Here is a 17,846-nt window from a genome sequence, read left to right on the forward strand (position 1 = left end):
AGGTCTACATTATGAGTTTAGTGCATTCCTACCCACAGAAGCCCAAAGTGTGTGTGTGTGTGTGTGTGTGTGTGTGTGTGTGTGTGTGTGTGTGTGTGTGTGGGGGGGGGGGGGGGGGGGGGGGGGGGGGAAGAGAGAGAGAAAAGAAAACAGGATATGCATATATAATATATAAATGCATTCCCTGTTGCTGTCATTTACATAAGTAAGGCTTGCAGCCTTCTTCTCTCTGTCACAATCAGAGATGAAACAGAAAAAGCATGCCAACAAAGCCCGGCATTAAAGTGGACTTCTTTTCAAACAGATTCCCGTTCACATGTAGCACCCAGATGGATTAGGCTGCAAAAGGAGTTTCATATTCAGACTCAAACAAGCCGAGACAATTTCACACTACAAAAATGATGGAAGCAAACCCCCTCCATCTGGTGAATGAAGTGTGTGTGTGTGTGTGTGTGTGTGTGTGTGTGTGTGTGTGTGTGTGTGTGTGTGTGTGTGTGTGTGTGTTACAGCTCAGCACCTTTTTATAAACGATAGAGGAAAGCGAGTAAGAAAGCAAGAAAGAGCCCTTGGATTCCATACTCTTGTTTGCTCTCATATCCCTCTCTCCCCTGAATGTGACGCTGCCTGCCCACCCACTTCGAGAGAGCGAGAGAGCGCGAGCGAGCGAGAAAGAGAAGACCGAGCAGCACACAGAGCCAGTCTGTTTTCAGCTCCCAGTTCACTGTAGCTCCGCTGCCAGACAGCACTCACCCATCCACCATCACACATTCAATCTCACTATACGACAGCTGACAACACCTTCTCATTTCCCCAACAGCAGCACAGACTCACAAAGGCAGATCCAAAAGAGACGGGTCTACAGACACACCAGCTCTGAGGCGGCTGGGTCGAGGCTGGAGAGGGTGACTGGAGAATGGAATGGAACCTCAGAAGGATGGAAAGTGAACTGAGGCACATCAACCCGGACCTGCTGCAGCCCAGCAAAAGTTTCAAGAAGCCCTCTTCAGGTACAATCACCATCAATGTGGGGGGATTCTTGTACACCGCCCATCGGACCACCCTTGTCAAACAACAGGGTTCTTTTCTGGAAGAGCTGGCCAACGGTAAGAAGCCGGTTCAGCACACCGATTCCATGGGCAACCCATTTATTGATAGAGACGGTCCAGTTTTTCGCCATGTGCTCAACTACCTCCGAACCGGAGAGCTCCAGCTGCCCGACGACTTCCGGGAGGCAGGGCTCCTGCGACGGGAGGCTGATTTTTACCGTCTGAGCGAACTGGTGGAAGCTGTGATTGACTGGGAAAGTCAGAGGGCGGCCCAGCGGGAGGCTGCCTTTTTGGAGATGACAGACAGCCATGAGAGGTCGCAGGGCCTCAAGGTGTACTGCAGTGACTCCACCTTCATCGACAAGGTCAAAGGGCGGCTGGTGCAGATCTCCAAGAGCCGCCTGGACGGCTTTCCGGAAGAATTTGTGGTGTCGTCCAACGTGATCCAGTTCCGACACTTCATCAAGTCGGAGCCGGGCTCGCGGCTCGTACTGAAGGAGGACAGCACATTCTTGTGCACACTTGACTGTCTGAAACTAGAGACGGTGATGCTGGCGCTAAAATCAGGCTTCAAGCTGGTCACCAGCCTCGACAGCAGCAAAGGCTCTGTGGTGACGGCTGAGGCTCTGCACTTTGTCAAGTAGGACAAAGGAAAACAGACGGAGGAGAGAGGATGAGGGAGGCAGAGGGGAAAAGAGTAGTGCCTGATTACATACCCACCCCGCTAACGTAAGATATTGGCTTGAAGATCTTGTAACATGTGCTGAGCTGTGATGTGTCATTGGGTGGGAGGAGAACAGGTGGGTTGGTACTGTCTCGCAGGAGAGTGTTTATATCTTTACTGCACAATGTGGCTTACAAACACAGGAGTTGATAAGTTTGGGTTAACAGAGGGTGAATCATCAAACTGTACACCGCTTTAGAAGCTTGTATTCATATAATTCAGAATGATCCAGATCAACTTAGCATTTATGATATCCAAATAGCATTTGATAGGACATTACATGATGAAGTACACCCCTGTAATATGGAAGACAAGTCAACAGTGCATCTCTCCATAGAGAGGCCGGAGGAATCAAACCGAGAGGCTGAACATCGACAGCTTCATCAGTGGAGTCAAGAACTTCTGCTGCTTCGTCAACAGCTGCAAAAGCCTTCAAAACCAGACGTGATGTGCACTGCTGTGCCATTCAGCTTTTTACTACAGTCTGTGCCTGTGTGTGTAACTATACACTGTGTGTGCTGCTGTGTTTAGTTGGTTTAATAGCGTGTGTTTAGTTTATTAGTCTATTCGGAGCCTGGAGGAAAAACCACAGTGCATTGAGTTTGTTTTTGGATGGAATAACAAACATCACATCCAAAATTACACTGAAGCAACACAAACTGCTTCTCAGTTCACACGGACAAGTTGAGTTTAAGTGCAAAGAACTGTGATTATTATCGTAAGGGCTTTGACTCTAGCATGATGCATGTGCACTAAATAAACGGTGTGTTTGGTAGTGCTGTGAGCCTCTGTGAAGTTAGTGCCACGACCATGCCTATTACTTTTCAATGTGACTATTTTAGAAATAAATGTGACACTGAAACTGTTGGTAAGTGTATCTGCAAAAGTCTATCATTTACTGCTTGAGTTAGTGATTGGTGTTAGAAGCCTGTCAAATGCCACTTTTAATAATAGGAAGTGTGAGAAAGTTACTTGGCATCAAACAACAACATCAGACAGCCACCCTGCCATCGTCACAGTACATTTCTGATGTCAGTCGATTTTTCTTGCAGCCAAGGATACAATAATGAGCATTAAATCCTGACTCACATTAAATTACAGTCTGTACACTGTGTCACTGTTAAACACTGAGGCAGGCGAAAGCATTATTTGTGATACGTTTCCAGAATCTGAAAGAAATAAAAAAATAAAAAAACGAGTGGGAGAGACACCCTCGACTGGCTCACACTTTCAGCTTTAGCAAACTAGAACATTTTCTGTGCATGTAATTACTCCTTTAACACGCCTCTTCATGTGATAAACACTGCTTTACATGTCCGGAACAATCTACAAGGTGTGCAGAACATTCAAGGATCACAGGGACAAAAACATGCACTCTATGTGCAGCATATTCTTTGTTGATACACATATTAGTTGTCAGAGCAGTGGAGGATGTCATACTCCTGGGTTGCTGCTCCCCGAGTGAAGATATATTGTTCGCGTCCCACATTAAATAATTCAGTTTGAAAGTGGCTTTAAAATCGATCAACGCCTGGAGAATTTTCTACGGCAGAAACCTAAAAAATATGAAACACCCTTAAAAAAAAACTAATTAATACATTTTAGCACTTTCACATTATCACGACTCCACCAAAATCAACCAATGTAGGACATGTTTTTCATTTTAAGGGCTTACAATAAGCTAATTGGAGACACATTATGAAGGATTATAAAATGTCATATCTGGTGTCCCCCAGAGGTAGTATGGAAAGCAGACGAGTCAGATATTTACGATGGCTTTTATACAATATAAAACTATATATGTCAATTTAGAATCAATAGAAATTCATAATATGTATGGCTGCCTCATGTAGAGTGCGTAATAAAAACATTTCAGTAGATGCAACGCACTTTGTGTACCCTTTAATTTATGAGATGTATAATTGGTATAACATTATTTTAAATGTGTATGTTACAAATAATTATACAATTATGCCTCTTCACACTACAAGAAACAATTAAACTAGTTAGTCACACAAGTGAAAAGTTACTCCAATCCTGAAGTAATTATTTCTACCAATGACTACAACAACGACCCTCAGCAGCTGAAGTTCTCACTTTGCTGCAGTGTCCTCAGGGTGTGGACCGTGCATCTTGACGTCACTGTTTCAACAGAGCTGACTGCACCCAACAGTTGAGGGTGAACAGAATGTGATCAGAGGTGCAGCAGACTTAAAGTTAAACAGCCTGATGTAAAGTTCATCTTTTAAGTGATATAGTAGATGCCTCTGCAATGGACTTCTACTCAAACAGTCTTTATTAATTTGTTAAAAAAAAAATAGAAACTCACAATGTCATCATACAATGATGGCACACATTGTAAGTTAGCAATTTAATCAAAACAGCTCTGCTCTCACATTCTGCTGTAATGACATTATGTTGTACTGGCTGTCGGCAACCACCTGCAGAAGCCTGAAGGGAGCCCCTTCAAAGCTTCCCAGTAAAGATATTTGGTATTTTAAAAGTAGGTCAGTCTGTGAGATAAATCCTGCTCTTTTCCCTTAAGGAGAACCTCTTTTTATTTCTCTACATCACACCCTGATGTGTGTCATCATCAATCTTAGTAGTTATAGTAGGACAAAGTTGACTTTCTCTCATTTGAAGTATTTTCCCACCACTACAACGTAAAATGATTGACAAGATGACTTAACATCATTTCAATTTGATCAAGTAAAAGCTCTGTGAATTTCTGCAAGGGTTTTTATGGGAATGTGGATATTTCAGATCAATTTGGGTAGTGCCTATGGTTTTCTGTGTCCACATTTTATCTGAAGTGTGCCACGCAGTCACACTGGTCTGGTCTTGACTTGGTCTCAACCCCAAAATCGATGCAGCAGAGGCCAAGATATCCTTCATATTAGTCTCCATTTAGTATGAGTCAAACTCCACAAATAATGTATCCTACATGTCCCATAATGGGACTCCATTGCATCTTTGAATAGACTTCCCAAGCCTGGAAAATACCATCACCTCTCAAAAACTGGCCCCAGTTTAAACATTTATGAAGCCGAAACAGCCCGAATGAAATCATCACGGTCAACAGAAGTTCATTCATGAATATGATGAGTTCCCCTTTAAATAAGCAATGATATATGGCGCTCAAGAAATAATCCATCCATCCATCCATTATCACCCGCTTATCCGGGGTCGGGTCGCGGTGGCAGCAGGTTCAGCAGGCCGACCCAGGCTTCCCTCTCACCCGCAGCACTTTCCAGCTCATTCTGGGGGATCCCGAGGCGTTCCAAGGCCAGCCGGGAGATATAATCCCTCCAGCGTGTCCTCGGTCTTCCCCGGGGCCTCCTACCAGTTGGACGTGCCCGGAAAACCTCTAATGGGAGGCATCCAGGAGGCATCCTGACTAGATGCCCGAACCACCTCAGCTGACTCCTTTCGACACGAAGGAGCAGCGACTCGACTCCAAGCTCCCCCCTGATGTCCGAGCTCCTTAGCCTATCTCTAAGGCTGAGCCCGGCCACCCTACGGAGGAAGCTCATTTCGGCCGCTTGTATCCGAGATCTCGTTCTTTCGGTCACGACCCAGAGTTCGTGACCATAGGTGAGGGTTGGAACGTAGACCGACCAGTAAATGGAGAGCTTTGCCTTCCGGCTCAGCTCCCTCTTCACTAAGACGGACCGGTACAGCGCCTGTTTTACTGCTGCAGCCGCACCGATCCGCCTATCGATCTCCCGCTCCACCTTACCCTCACTCGTGAACAAGACCCCGAGATACTTGAACTCCTTCGCTTGGGGTAGGCAGTTTGCCCCCACCTGGAGGGAGCAATCCGCCGGTTTCCGGCAGAGCACCATGGCCTCAGATTTGGAGGTGCTAACTCTCATCCCTGCCGCTTCGCACTCGGCTGCAAAACGCCCCAGTGAATGCTGGAGGTCACGGTCCGAGGAGGCAAACAGGACCACATCATCCGCAAACAACAGAGAGGCGATCCCGAGACTCCCGAACCGGATCCTCTCCGCCCCCTGGCTGCGCCTAGATATCCTGTCCATGAAGGTCACAAACAGGACCGGTGATAAAGGGCAGCCCTGGCGGAGGCCAACACCCACCGGGAACGTGTCTGACTTACTACCGAGGAGATAATTGAATATCTAATTATATACATTAATGTCTGGAGGAGACAATAATGCCAAAGAGTGAATTTAAGCAACATTTGAGTGAAGAGCAGTGAAAACTGAATAATAAAAGGTTGATCTACCACACGTTATAAGTCAACATGTTGATTATACTGGGGCACAAAAGAAAGCTAACACTAGTGTGTTATGGATGTGTTTGGGGAGAATAAGCTGGCTTGGCAGTGCCCAACGTTGCCGGTGCCAAAGCAAATGCAGAAGTCTCGCCTGATTTCTGTCCAAACAACGTGAAGCAGGGATACGTCATGATCTATTTACGGAAACTTGTGGGAGTTGAAATGTTTAAATTGAATAGCTCCAAACGCATTCATCCCCTCCAGAGTGTATTCTTGAGGAAAGGCAAGTTAAAATGCCTCTTAGTTCTGCTTGGAACTGTAACTATGCAGAGCTGCCTTGATCACAATTACCGAGCATACCGACAATCAGCCACTTTTAAATGAACAGCATCTCTCACTGTACCGCTAGCTGTGCTCACCCCTCCATGGTGACGGAAACCATCTGCTCCAGCAGGCACTGTCGTCAAACCGTAGGACCAGCCGCCACCACCCCCGTCATGACTCATACACCCACATCAACCTCTGACATCAGGCGAATCTCTTCCACTGCCAACTCCTCAGAAACAGACAAAACATACAAAGCACACATAATGGAGTGTGCAACAAATTAAATGTGGACACATGCAAGAGGAGATAAACCCATTGGACCTGTGCTGTTCAATGTCAGACTTGGCACTGATACTTTAATGTCAACAACATCTAACCTTTTTTTAATTATTTCTTTTAATTGCAGATCAGCTTCATACATTTTTTACGATGGTGACTGCTTTACTTATTAGCCGCTGGGTCAAAGCGAACCACGCCTGATCAAAGGGAAGCTTGGGATGATGAGGGAGGCAGGAGGTGCCGGCGGGAGGAAGAGGAGAGAGGCGATAACAGCAGTGAGAAAAGCTCAAACGACACTACTATCAACCGTCTCATCTCAGTCTTTTCACCTGTTGCCAGGCAAACTCCACACACACACACACACACACACACACGCACACACGCACGCACACACACGCCTTAGTTGTGTGAAGCTGCTCAGCCAGAAAAATAACTAACATAGCTCAGATTTGTATCTTTCAAATCCATAAAGAGAAGCAATGGCCAATGTAGGGGGATGAGGATTGGGAGAAAGAGACAAGGTGATGAACAGGAGGAGGAGGGAATGTCCGACCCCTTTCACTTCCACTCTCAGCTCAGACAAAAGAGGCAGCAGCAAACCATTATTCAGTTACAAAAAGAGAGATGAGGCAGGGGTGGGCACAACAAAACAGTTAGAATAAAGTATCGTTTTTTCACGCATTAATACATTTTTAGGTCTTTAGATTAAAGCTGATGTTTTAAAGCCGAGCGCTTTCATAAAAAATGTTTTTCTTTTAAACAGTGTCCCCTGTGAACTGTACTTTTGAGTGTAAAAAACACTCAAAAGTCCTTTGGTTTTAAATTCAGCTCTAAAGACTACAAGCATGCTGCCAGTGAAGTGAGATAAATCACCTTGTTCCAAGTCCAGGTACCTTCTTGTTTCAGGATATTGCAAAAGATGGCAATCAACGCACTTGGTGTGTGTTGCCGTTACAGTGTGTGCATCTGTGTAAATAGTCATTAAAACCAATACCAATATTTGAACAGAGATGTTATGAATGACGTATTGTTTTCAACCAATAAATTCTGTCTTTTAGAGCAATGTTTCACAAACTTTAGTTTAGTCTCGAGTTCGCTTGTAGGTGGAATGACACCTTTTTCAAGCATCCTCGTATCAGTTGTTTGGTCTGGTCCGCACTAGTTGACAGGTTTCACACCAGTCAAAACAAAACGCACTCCACCCGGTTTAACCACAACAAACCAGTTGGGTATGAAAGCACCCATATATCTCAACAGATGATATATGGGTGCATTTCCAATCAAAATGACATCAAACTGGCTGACACACAGATAACCTGGCGACATGCTGTATTTTGCCACTATACATGTAGGAGTACTGGTTAGTTACGGTGTTTGTTGTCAAACAATGAAGCTGCCATGTGTCATCTGCTGTATGCACTGTACTTAATGGACCACAGGGTACAGTCACCCTGCAAAGTGGAGTAGCGTGAGAGGGAGTGGGTGGGTTGTTTATAAATATAGCAATTTATTTACCCCACAGCCCTCCAACTGGTTGATGCAACCATACACGTGCCAAGTAGTGGATAAAAATACGTGGCTGCAAGACAAGATTTAGTAAGTGTGAGTACCAAATATCTGTTTCTTAAAAGGATATAATGACTAATTTAAATGTGAGAAAGTTTTGCATTTTCCCTTCTAAACCGTGTCTCCCACCTGTCTGTCAAACCTGATGATGACTAACTGGAGGCTGCTGTAGGTCTCACACCTAAACTCTGCACAGAGCCCGACATACAGTGTGCAGCATTAGTCAGACAGCTTTACAGTTTTACTTTCCTTCAAGGCAACACTGCTCCATTGGGGAGTGCTGGGGCACGACAATCGGAGCACATTAAGCTCGGGCCTCATTTGGACTATGCAAAGCAGCAGCTCTCCACTGACAGACAGACTAATGGTGGGTGAGCAGCTTTTTTAATGTTTTTAAGGCCGAGTGAAGCAAGTTTTGTTACCGTCGAGTAAAATCCTCCCACACAACACTAAAGGATTTTCTTTCTCAGACATCTCACACAAAAGCAATACAACCATATGGATGGCCTGACCTGTGTGGAGGAACTGCCATCATATCAGATGTGGACAACACTCTACGGCTATTATTCAATTTTTAATGAAACCTGCTCATGCACTGGTCGAACAATAATATAATTATAGTGTCAGTGTGCATGACTCCCTACAAAGGCACTCAGAGATCTACCTCTAAAAACCCACAGGTGCAAGTCTCGGCAGCAGTTAGAGCAAATTGGACTCCTCATTTTAATGCAGCAGTGATGGGAGGAAAATAACAGAACAAGCTGTTCAACTCTCTCTGATAGAAAAATTGGTGAAAAGTGAGCTGTAATACTAGAGTTACAGAGATTGAGAGAAGATGAAGTTATTAGAAAAATGTTTAATCACAGCATTTGACGAGTGGTGAAACAGACCCTAGTTGATTATAAACCAGAATATTCTTAATCGGCTTATTGCTAATGAACTAATTAATGTATTATCGTCATCAACAATATCCTTACTTTGTTATTCGTAAGTAAGTAAAGGATAACATTAAGAATTGTCTGTTTTTACTGACTTTGAAGCGGTTGAAAAGATGTTTGACTGGCCTTGCATACCAGCTGCTATAACAAAACAAAATCTGTATCAACCAATATGGCTTTTCTGAGACCAGCAATTTGTATCGATGGCAAAAAAAAAAACGTGAACATGTTAGTATTTGCTCACTTTTTTTCTGCTGATCTGATTCATGACAAAAAACGTGATAGTAAACGTGTGATCCGTTGCACCCTTACATTTGACCATGGTCCATAGCCTTCTTCGCTCTTTTGCCTCGTTTACAGACTACATTCAACACAATGTGCTCTGAAGACACAGCGGCATGCGTAATGACATGGGTCCGCAAGTTCAAAGAAAACACAAGTTAAATAGGTTTCTTCCCCCGTATCTTCTTACAATGTACTCCTCTACAACCTTTTCAGTCTTTCACCAAACTACTGACAGGAGCTGTCATTGCATAGACTGGCGACAGAGCATCACACTTTAGCCCTCTATCATTATTCTGGGTTTCATGTGTCTCTTGTGCGCTGGGGAAACAGAAACGAGAACGAAGATGACATTTCTCTTGCAAAAACAATAGCTGGCTCACTCTCTATTTTAACCTTGGGCAACAACAAGCATGCATCTCTGAGAAGAATAGCAAGCCTTGAGACACAATTGTTCAGCCCCCTGTCTCTGTGTGACTACAGGGGAAAGCAAATGTGAGATCTGCATTTTTTTTTAGGAACCTGTGGGGTGCAAACAATACATTTGAATCCCCACATTTAGACCATTGGTTTCTGGTCAAATATAGCACATTATTTACATAGTCAGAGCACAGCAACAAAACCAACTGCCTGCCCAATTTAAATAGAGTTATGTTCTCTGGGTACTGGAAAACTGAAAAATAAAAAAACATTTCCTATATTTCAGTGATTCAAAGAGACAGGTGACATTTGTGGTGTAAACGCATATCACCCACCATCAAGATGATTCAAACAAGATGCTTTACACTAAAATGCATTAATTGAGTTTATAAAAGGTCCAGTTAGTAAAAGACTTGTAATGGGTAGTAGAGGTGTGATTCTAAAAAGGTGATCAATTGAATATTAAGACCATATATTACCTCCACTGAGCCAGCAGCCTGCAGCTAAGAGGAAGAGCCCCTTCATTCTCTGCTCAGGTAAACATCACTATAACTTTACAAAGCAATTAGCTGTTTGCTGCTATATTAATGCTCTGAATATTGTATATAGAGAGCCTTCAAGCTTGACTATAATTCATTTTGTGTCATAAATATTTGTCATTAAAAAAATTGCATGAATTGTTAACAATATCTACGATACTCGTATTTTGAGAATGGAATTTTTCTCATGTAATTTCTGGTGGTGCTGTGTGAGAGAGAGCGAGAGAGCAGTGCAACAGGAGCGAGCCGACGGCTTCAAACAGCTCTGACAGAGAGAATGCCCAAGAGGCTTGAGCTCTCAGACAGCAGGAACTTTAAAAGCCTCCCATTGGATGAAGTTGGCAGCACACCGCCTTAACTCCAACAAAACACCAAGACTTCTCAGTGATGTCAGCCGTGGAAACAGCCCAACCACACAGCAATTAGTGCACAACGTGCAGCAAAGCGAGAGGAGCTGCTGAATGCCCACTCCTCATATTGTGAGACTGCCGAATCCCTGTGAATTAAGTAAAATATAGTCCTGAACGCATGCGTTAGCGTCGTCCGACTACAGTCATGCTTTTCAAGGAGGTATCCAGTCAAGAGATATTCCTCTTTAAACCCTCAGCGATTCATGAGCCACTCTTTTGGAATGAAACCACAAAGCTAAGCCAGACATACGCAATAAGAAAGCCTACAACAGTCTGCACAGGATCCAGCAGTGTTCCAACGGTTTTAAACATGATGCTACTACACAACAGGAAATTCAAATAAACAACGTAACAGGACAATCGATATTTATCCTTTTCTAACAAACTACGCAAACATTATTGCATTTTCTGTTTTATATTCTTGACTGATTCTTGCCTACATCTCGACTTTTGTCAGCGGTTGAAGAGGTCTGGAGTGGTTCTCGTGAAGGTCTGTTTCCGGGTTGGTGTAACAAACGGCTGTCAGTGGTACTAGTGGTAAAAGATGTTGACTTTTTCAAGCGGTGTGACATATAACACATACTGCATTTAAGTTTACAGTTACAGAGTTGTAAAGTGAGAAGCCCCTGATTCTGGAAGTATTTTTCTCCTGTTGGGTTTCTGTATTTGGACACAGGCTTGTACATTTGAGATTTTATTCAAATGCATACACTCTGTTCTGCGGTCTTGAGCCATTTCTAAAGGACTCATGGATTGCATCATTATGTTGAAAAGCTTCGCAGAGGCAGCTGAAGGAAAGCCATACTGTAACACAGCAGTACATTACATCTGGCTTTCTGTTCTCCCTTGCACGCTTCTGTGGCAACTAAGCCTGTTGCTTAGCAACCTCTTAATCAATACCTGGTCCTTGCCAGAACAAAGCGAGGGGAGGAAATAATGGAGAAACATTAAGCTAGCAGCTTTACAGTACAAAAGCCATGTCAAACACCATTTGTGCATGTATCAATCATTGGCCGTTACCATTAGCAACCTTTCGCTATTGTGGGCTCATTGAATACTTGAATGACAGAGGTGGAGGAATGGATGATGCACTCTGAAATATTTAGATTATAGGGATTCGAAACTACGTAGCTGGCTGGATTACATATTTCCCAACAAGGGCTAACCTAGCCCATTTCGGGGAGTTTGGTATAGGAACAAATGCCGGCGCTTGTTTGGTCAAACAATACTTTAAATGACTCAATGCGTCATCGTCTGAACACTTGGTTAACATTAAATTAACCTATAAAGCAGCATGCTTTACCAGTTAAAGATATTCTGAGGTTAACCGATTAATGGTTTATCATTGATATCCCTAAACACAATACTGGTTCCATAATAGTATATGGGATATGTGCTTTGTAGTACATTTGGTGAGTCTGACACTAAGGATGGGACAATATAGGGTTGAATTGCGTGAATCATGGTGAATTTACATTATCAGAATAATAGTTAGTATCTTCACAGCCATCTTTTAGATCCATTATGGTAGAGAAGTGAAAAATAGAGCCTTGTTTTAAAAATACAGGAAGAATGCAAGGACTCTCACAATGTTCCTGATTGTTTTTTATGTTTGCATTATGTTGACCGTATTTCAGATTGTTTTTCTGCGAAAATAAAAAAAAGGATGTTTAGTTAGTTTGAAGCATATCCTATAATAATCAGAATAATATCCACTTTTGGATAATTATTTTGTTTATCTTCCCATGCCCTTTCCACTTAAAATTTATATTTTTTAACAGCAAAAGGTAAATGTTTGGAAGCGGATGGTTGATAATATATTTTACTAGATTTCTCATATTGTTGTTTTTTTTAAGCTCTGTCCGAGATGTCAAGAATCAGTCAACTTTGAGTAGGTGTGAGGCAAAAGTACAGGCTGTGTCTGTGTCTGTGTGTGTGTGTGTGTGTGTGTGTGTGTGTGTGTGTGTGTGTGTGTGTGTGTGTGTGTGTGTGTGTGTGTGTGTGTGTGTAAAAGTAAGTGGGAGACCGTGTCATACAGTACACCTTCTCGTGGGCGAGTAGTCGAGTGTCGGTCAGGTAGATAGAAACTACACACCACCACATCTCAGAGGACATTATCCTTCTTCTTGTTTCCAGTGCACTTTCATAGTCAAGCCAGCCATCTGGAGCACTCACACATTTAAGAGAAATAAAAACAAGAGTTACACCCTCTGAATGCCATGTTTCCACATTCTCAAACACATGAATGTTATACTGATAATCCTTTCAGACACCTGTTTAAAAATCCAAAGCTTTAATAATTCTACTAGTGCTGCTAAAAAAGAAAAATCCATTATCACATGTAGGCGGTATTAATGCACACGGAAATGTGGGTGAATTTCAAGTGCACGAGGGTGGTGATATAATACACCTTGTGGCTGTAGGATGCACCCTGATCAAGAGAAAGCTTTATTTATCTATTAAAGTTCTGAGGGTCAGTTTTCTGACAAAGACTGGAGTTGTAGCTGATGAGAAACCATCTTTTGTTACGGCACTAACATGCTGAAATTCTGGTTATTTTTCATCTCGGCAGTTCATTAGATAATGCAGTCTAATACACCAGCCCTGCAATAAATCCTACTTTATTTAAAGTAATAACGTTTTTTTGTTTTTTTTTAAACTGAACTGGCCACAGAAACTGATATGGCTGCAGTTTGTGATGCTGTTGTACTGCATTCAGTTGTCCACCCCATTTATATCAATGAGGGTTGGCATTTAGCCCTAACTGACAACAAACAATAGATATGTATCAGAAACATGAATAGGGAAAGAGGGGCCCCAGACTGGAATCAAACCAGTATAGACAATGATTTGGGTGAAAAACTACTAATATATTGCTATTACCATGTTGACTTAGTGATAAAATGTACAATAAGGTTTTCACTGAAGATGATCGGAACCAATTATGTTCACAATATACATGTTCAATATAAATAGAGTGCAGGACTTTACTGTTATTTTAATAGTACAGTAGTAAATGTTCAAAACTAAAGAATGTTTTTCTTACCAAATTACACGATTTGTACTCACCTGAAGTGCCATTAGTAAATAGAGTTTAATAGAAACATTTAAAAGGACTGCATAATATTATCTGACTCCAAATGCTGAAGGATACATTTATCCAGTGTGGACTCTCACACATTCTACAGGAACTGATTAGTTTATGTGGCCTGAATAATTTATAATTTGCCCTTTTTTATATTTTCCTTTCCATCTTGTACATTGTCACTACATCCACAGCATAATTAGTTCAGTTAGCTTGTCTATATTATGATTGGACTAAACGCGAGATGCCAAATCCAAAAAGCTCCAGTATTTTTCTTCTCCTACCAAGTGTGCTGTATTTCTCTTGCCATGTCCGCAGCTGCAAACAGAAATAATCTAATCCATGTGCTCAAAGGTCTGCCTGCATCTTGTTTTACCGTCTGCTCAGCTGCTTAATGTGAACATTATCTTTATGTTTTCCTGTTTGTCTTGGCTGTTACTCACAAATTAAATCAATGAGATCATTCATGTTAAATTCCCTTTGCTTCTTGTACAAACGTGCACCTCAAAAGCTTTACGGGGGAAATTGTATGAGTTTTTACTCTTTTCTATGTAGAAGTAGGATCGAATTCACTACTGAACAAAAACCTATTTGCACAGTGGGCTGGCTTAGAGATCCTCTTCGACAACCTGATATTGTCACAGTAGAAAAAAAACAACTAGAAACTAAATATTGAAAGAAAAACTACAGATCCACTGAAGATCTGAACCACCAAAGTTAATCACAGATGCAATTGGCCACTTAAAGCAACAAATATACCTTCAATCAACATTAACTGCAGATATATGGAAATTGATTTGAACACATGATTGAACTGGGTCAAGGCCTCTGAATCTATAGCAACCCACAGCCATCACGGTTCAGCATTAGCAGCCACTTCCAGCCAAACACAGCAGACACATTGTTACTCTTTACAAAACACTCGGGGAAAGAAAGCAGCTCATTATCCTGAGCAAAATAAAACATCTACCGTCACTGCCATCCACATAAATCAAAACAAAATTAAACAGGAGCGACTCTACGGTGAGTGTCTCTACTTTCAGTTCGAGCACAGGCATAGATTATCTGAACCGTAAACATAATAGATTTGCCTATTGAACCACTATTGTTCTGCACTAATATTGTCTACACTTTGTTTTTCCCCTTTCTTTGAACTACTCTGGGTTCTCTGCAAAACCTTCCCACCTCATCAACACTTACCTATGATTCTGCTGAATGAGAATATTTGATCACTCTATATAGATCAACAAGAAACTCCTCTTTTCTTTGCCGCCCGATAGAGATAGATAGATAGATAGATAGATAGATAGATAGATAGATAGATAGATAGATAGATAGATAGATAGATAGATAGATAGATAGATATTCATTCCTGTCACTCCAAACTTTACTTGAGAATTATTCAATGCTCCATTTGGTTCACACTTCCTATCATGGCTAGAGCTTTGGCAACTTGCCATGCAGTCAATATTTAAGCATTAAACATCACATTACTTTGGTCACGATTGGCTTATGCTCAAAATATGCTTTTTGTTTTTATGTCAAGAAGCAAAATACAGTGGGAGGCAGTCATTTCCTTGTCACCCTGTGAGGTACAGAATTGCTTTTGACATTTTACTAATTTGAACGGCCTGCACCCTGCTAGTTATTTACAGTCTCCCTAAATTAAAGTTATCACTGAATTATGGGATTTCATTCCTTTTCAGAAGCAATTAAAACATGATTTCTGTCATTTCCCTTTCGATTGCCTTCCTTCATAAAAAAATGTATATTAGTATTAGTCTGACAAATGATGTAATCAAATATAAGTATCACATAAAAAATAACACCCTAATTTACTGTAATTTATCAGGTCACATGCTCAGAGACAACGAACCATACAGTTGCAGCTATTTATTTATTTAAGCGCCGGGTATGATGCAAATCCCTGCAAATCCCTCTGGTTCATGTATGACACATCACACCTGGCAGTAAATGTCCTCCATTTATCTTAAGCAACTCTGAGTATTCTCATGAATTTTACAGCGCAATCAATGTTGAATCCATCTACGGCAGCTTTCTTTAAAAGCAAGAGAACCTAAGACACTGGGAGAACTCAGAACAGATACATATGTTAAGTAATGTTCCACTATCCTGAGTTAAGGCCCTGTGAGTGTTGGTTCTCTCTATTAGTTGTCAACAAAAAAGGTCTAGGATTGTTTTTAACTGATTTTAGCTTTATCAACAACTCAATTTGGTAAATTAACCTCTGCCTTGAGTCTGAAATACATTCAAACTTTTATATATTTTGTCCCTTTTCTGGGAAATAGCAACAAAAAAAAAGTTTTACAAGCAAACACTTTTCCCCTTTAAACCTAATTTCAGACGATTGTGTAAATCCTTATTTTTGCTCAACTTAGATGATATCGGTGTAAGATATCGACTTTCGTTTAACTCACAAACCACGCTGCCCTGTGGACCTACACGGGAATCATACACTGTCAAATCTATTTCAGTTTGAATCCTCCAGCCCCCATCAAACATGCGTTTCAGATGCCATTATCCGGCACAGGAGGAACACAGAGACTAGGGCTGAAAGGGCTGAATTGAAGCCTGACCTGTGTCGCTCTGGCTGAAGATGGCCATGGTCTGTCCACCCTCTGTGTGCATAGTGAAGGGGTGTTCTCTCGGGACCTGCAGTGATGCATCCTTGTCCCCCGCAGTGCACAGGGTCGTCAGATCCTCATTCAGACTGAAACATACCTGAGGAAACACAGCTGAGTCAAGGCTCTGCTGACTACTCATACTAACAACCAACACTTTGATTCTTCAAATATGGTCTACTATGATATGATCAAACTATATTGATCGCAGTGAGGAAGACTGTTCAACGAAGCAGCAAATAGTGATGGGATACAACAAAGACAGGGGGCGAAAGGAAAAATATGACAAATAATGTGTGAATAACTTTGATGAGAAAAAAAAAATACACAATACATGCAGTATGAATGGGTGAACAAATAATTTTTAAAAAGCACTTGGCTGTCTGCAGTATAGTATGAAGCTGTCTCACGTCTGTTTTGCCTTGTTTCCTGTGGATGGGAAGACAGAAAAAACAATAAACATTACTGAAACTGATAATCATGAGGACAGGATTTAAGCAACATGTATTAAACATCTTTTCAACATACTTTCCGATGGTAATCTTTCCAACTTCTCTCTTTTCTGTGGCCTTGTCCCATTGCAGAGATAAATACTTGGGAACCTGATGAGAGATAAATGGCAATTTAAAGAGTTCACTTGTATCATTAGCTAAGTTTGACGGTTAAAGATTCACGCAATAATAACACGTTACTCAACAAGAGCTTTGACGATGAAATTCCATCAAATTGTTGTTTTTGACGTGGGTGACATTGTCCGTGGCCACTTTTTATTAGCATAACGCCAACCGTTAACGTTACTTTCCGTTGGTAGTCGGTTGAATGTGAAGGTGAACAAACCTTAACAAGCCACACGCCTTTGCTTTGTTTGACTCCAGTTAGATTAACATCCGCTTTGTTTGCCATAGTTTAAATGTCGTGAGTTTCAAAACACTGTACTGATAAGGTGAGGAAGAACTAGCACGGTGCGATTTTAACGTCTCAATTTAGTCAGGTTTCAGGAAAGGCCTATTAAGTAGATGAACTACAAAATAAAACTTCCTGTGACCTTTCACAATAAATGACACAGTGATGGAAATACTTCATCGGAAGACTATGGAGTTGTTTATGAATGTAATTATTATTTATTAATGTTCTTCCTCCATTATATGGGACAACATTTTGGAAGATTATGTAGGTCTACATGTTTTTTTAATTAATCTAAATGAATGGAAGATTACTCAAACTTGTATGTAGCCTATATATGTGCTTCTCAGGTGTTTATTTAAATTATGATGATTGCAAAGGCTCAAAGATCGCCAAGATGTTGTCACTCTTGCAATATCTGGTCTAGTCACCCATGTGGAACAATTTG

At 41.6% G+C, this 17,846-nt stretch overlaps 2 protein-coding genes across 2 annotated transcripts in view; one reads left to right on the top strand and one right to left on the bottom strand.

Moving 5' to 3' along the window:
* Positions 1-17,484, bottom strand: part of LOC117750557 (general transcription factor IIF subunit 2-like) — a 32,039-nt gene extending 14,555 nt beyond the window's left edge. Inside the window, exons 1-4 of the mRNA XM_034561820.1 lie at positions 17,333-17,484; positions 17,024-17,097; positions 16,906-16,924; positions 16,451-16,595 (exon numbers count right to left, since the gene is read on the bottom strand). Of these exons, the coding sequence (XP_034417711.1) occupies positions 16,451-16,595; positions 16,906-16,924; positions 17,024-17,097; positions 17,333-17,398 (304 nt within the window). The 5' untranslated portion in view covers positions 17,399-17,484. The remainder of the gene's footprint in view (positions 1-16,450; positions 16,596-16,905; positions 16,925-17,023; positions 17,098-17,332) is intronic.
* On the top strand, positions 914-1,690 carry kctd4 (potassium channel tetramerization domain containing 4). Its single transcript, XM_034561819.1, has one exon. It carries the CDS (start codon positions 914-916, stop codon positions 1,688-1,690), a length of 777 nt encoding a protein of 258 aa, XP_034417710.1.
* Positions 17,485-17,846: the final 362 nt, after the last annotated feature.

Source organism: Cyclopterus lumpus, chromosome 21 (genome assembly GCF_009769545.1).
Source record: "Cyclopterus lumpus isolate fCycLum1 chromosome 21, fCycLum1.pri, whole genome shotgun sequence".
Classification (NCBI taxonomy): domain Eukaryota; kingdom Metazoa; phylum Chordata; class Actinopteri; order Perciformes; family Cyclopteridae; genus Cyclopterus; species Cyclopterus lumpus.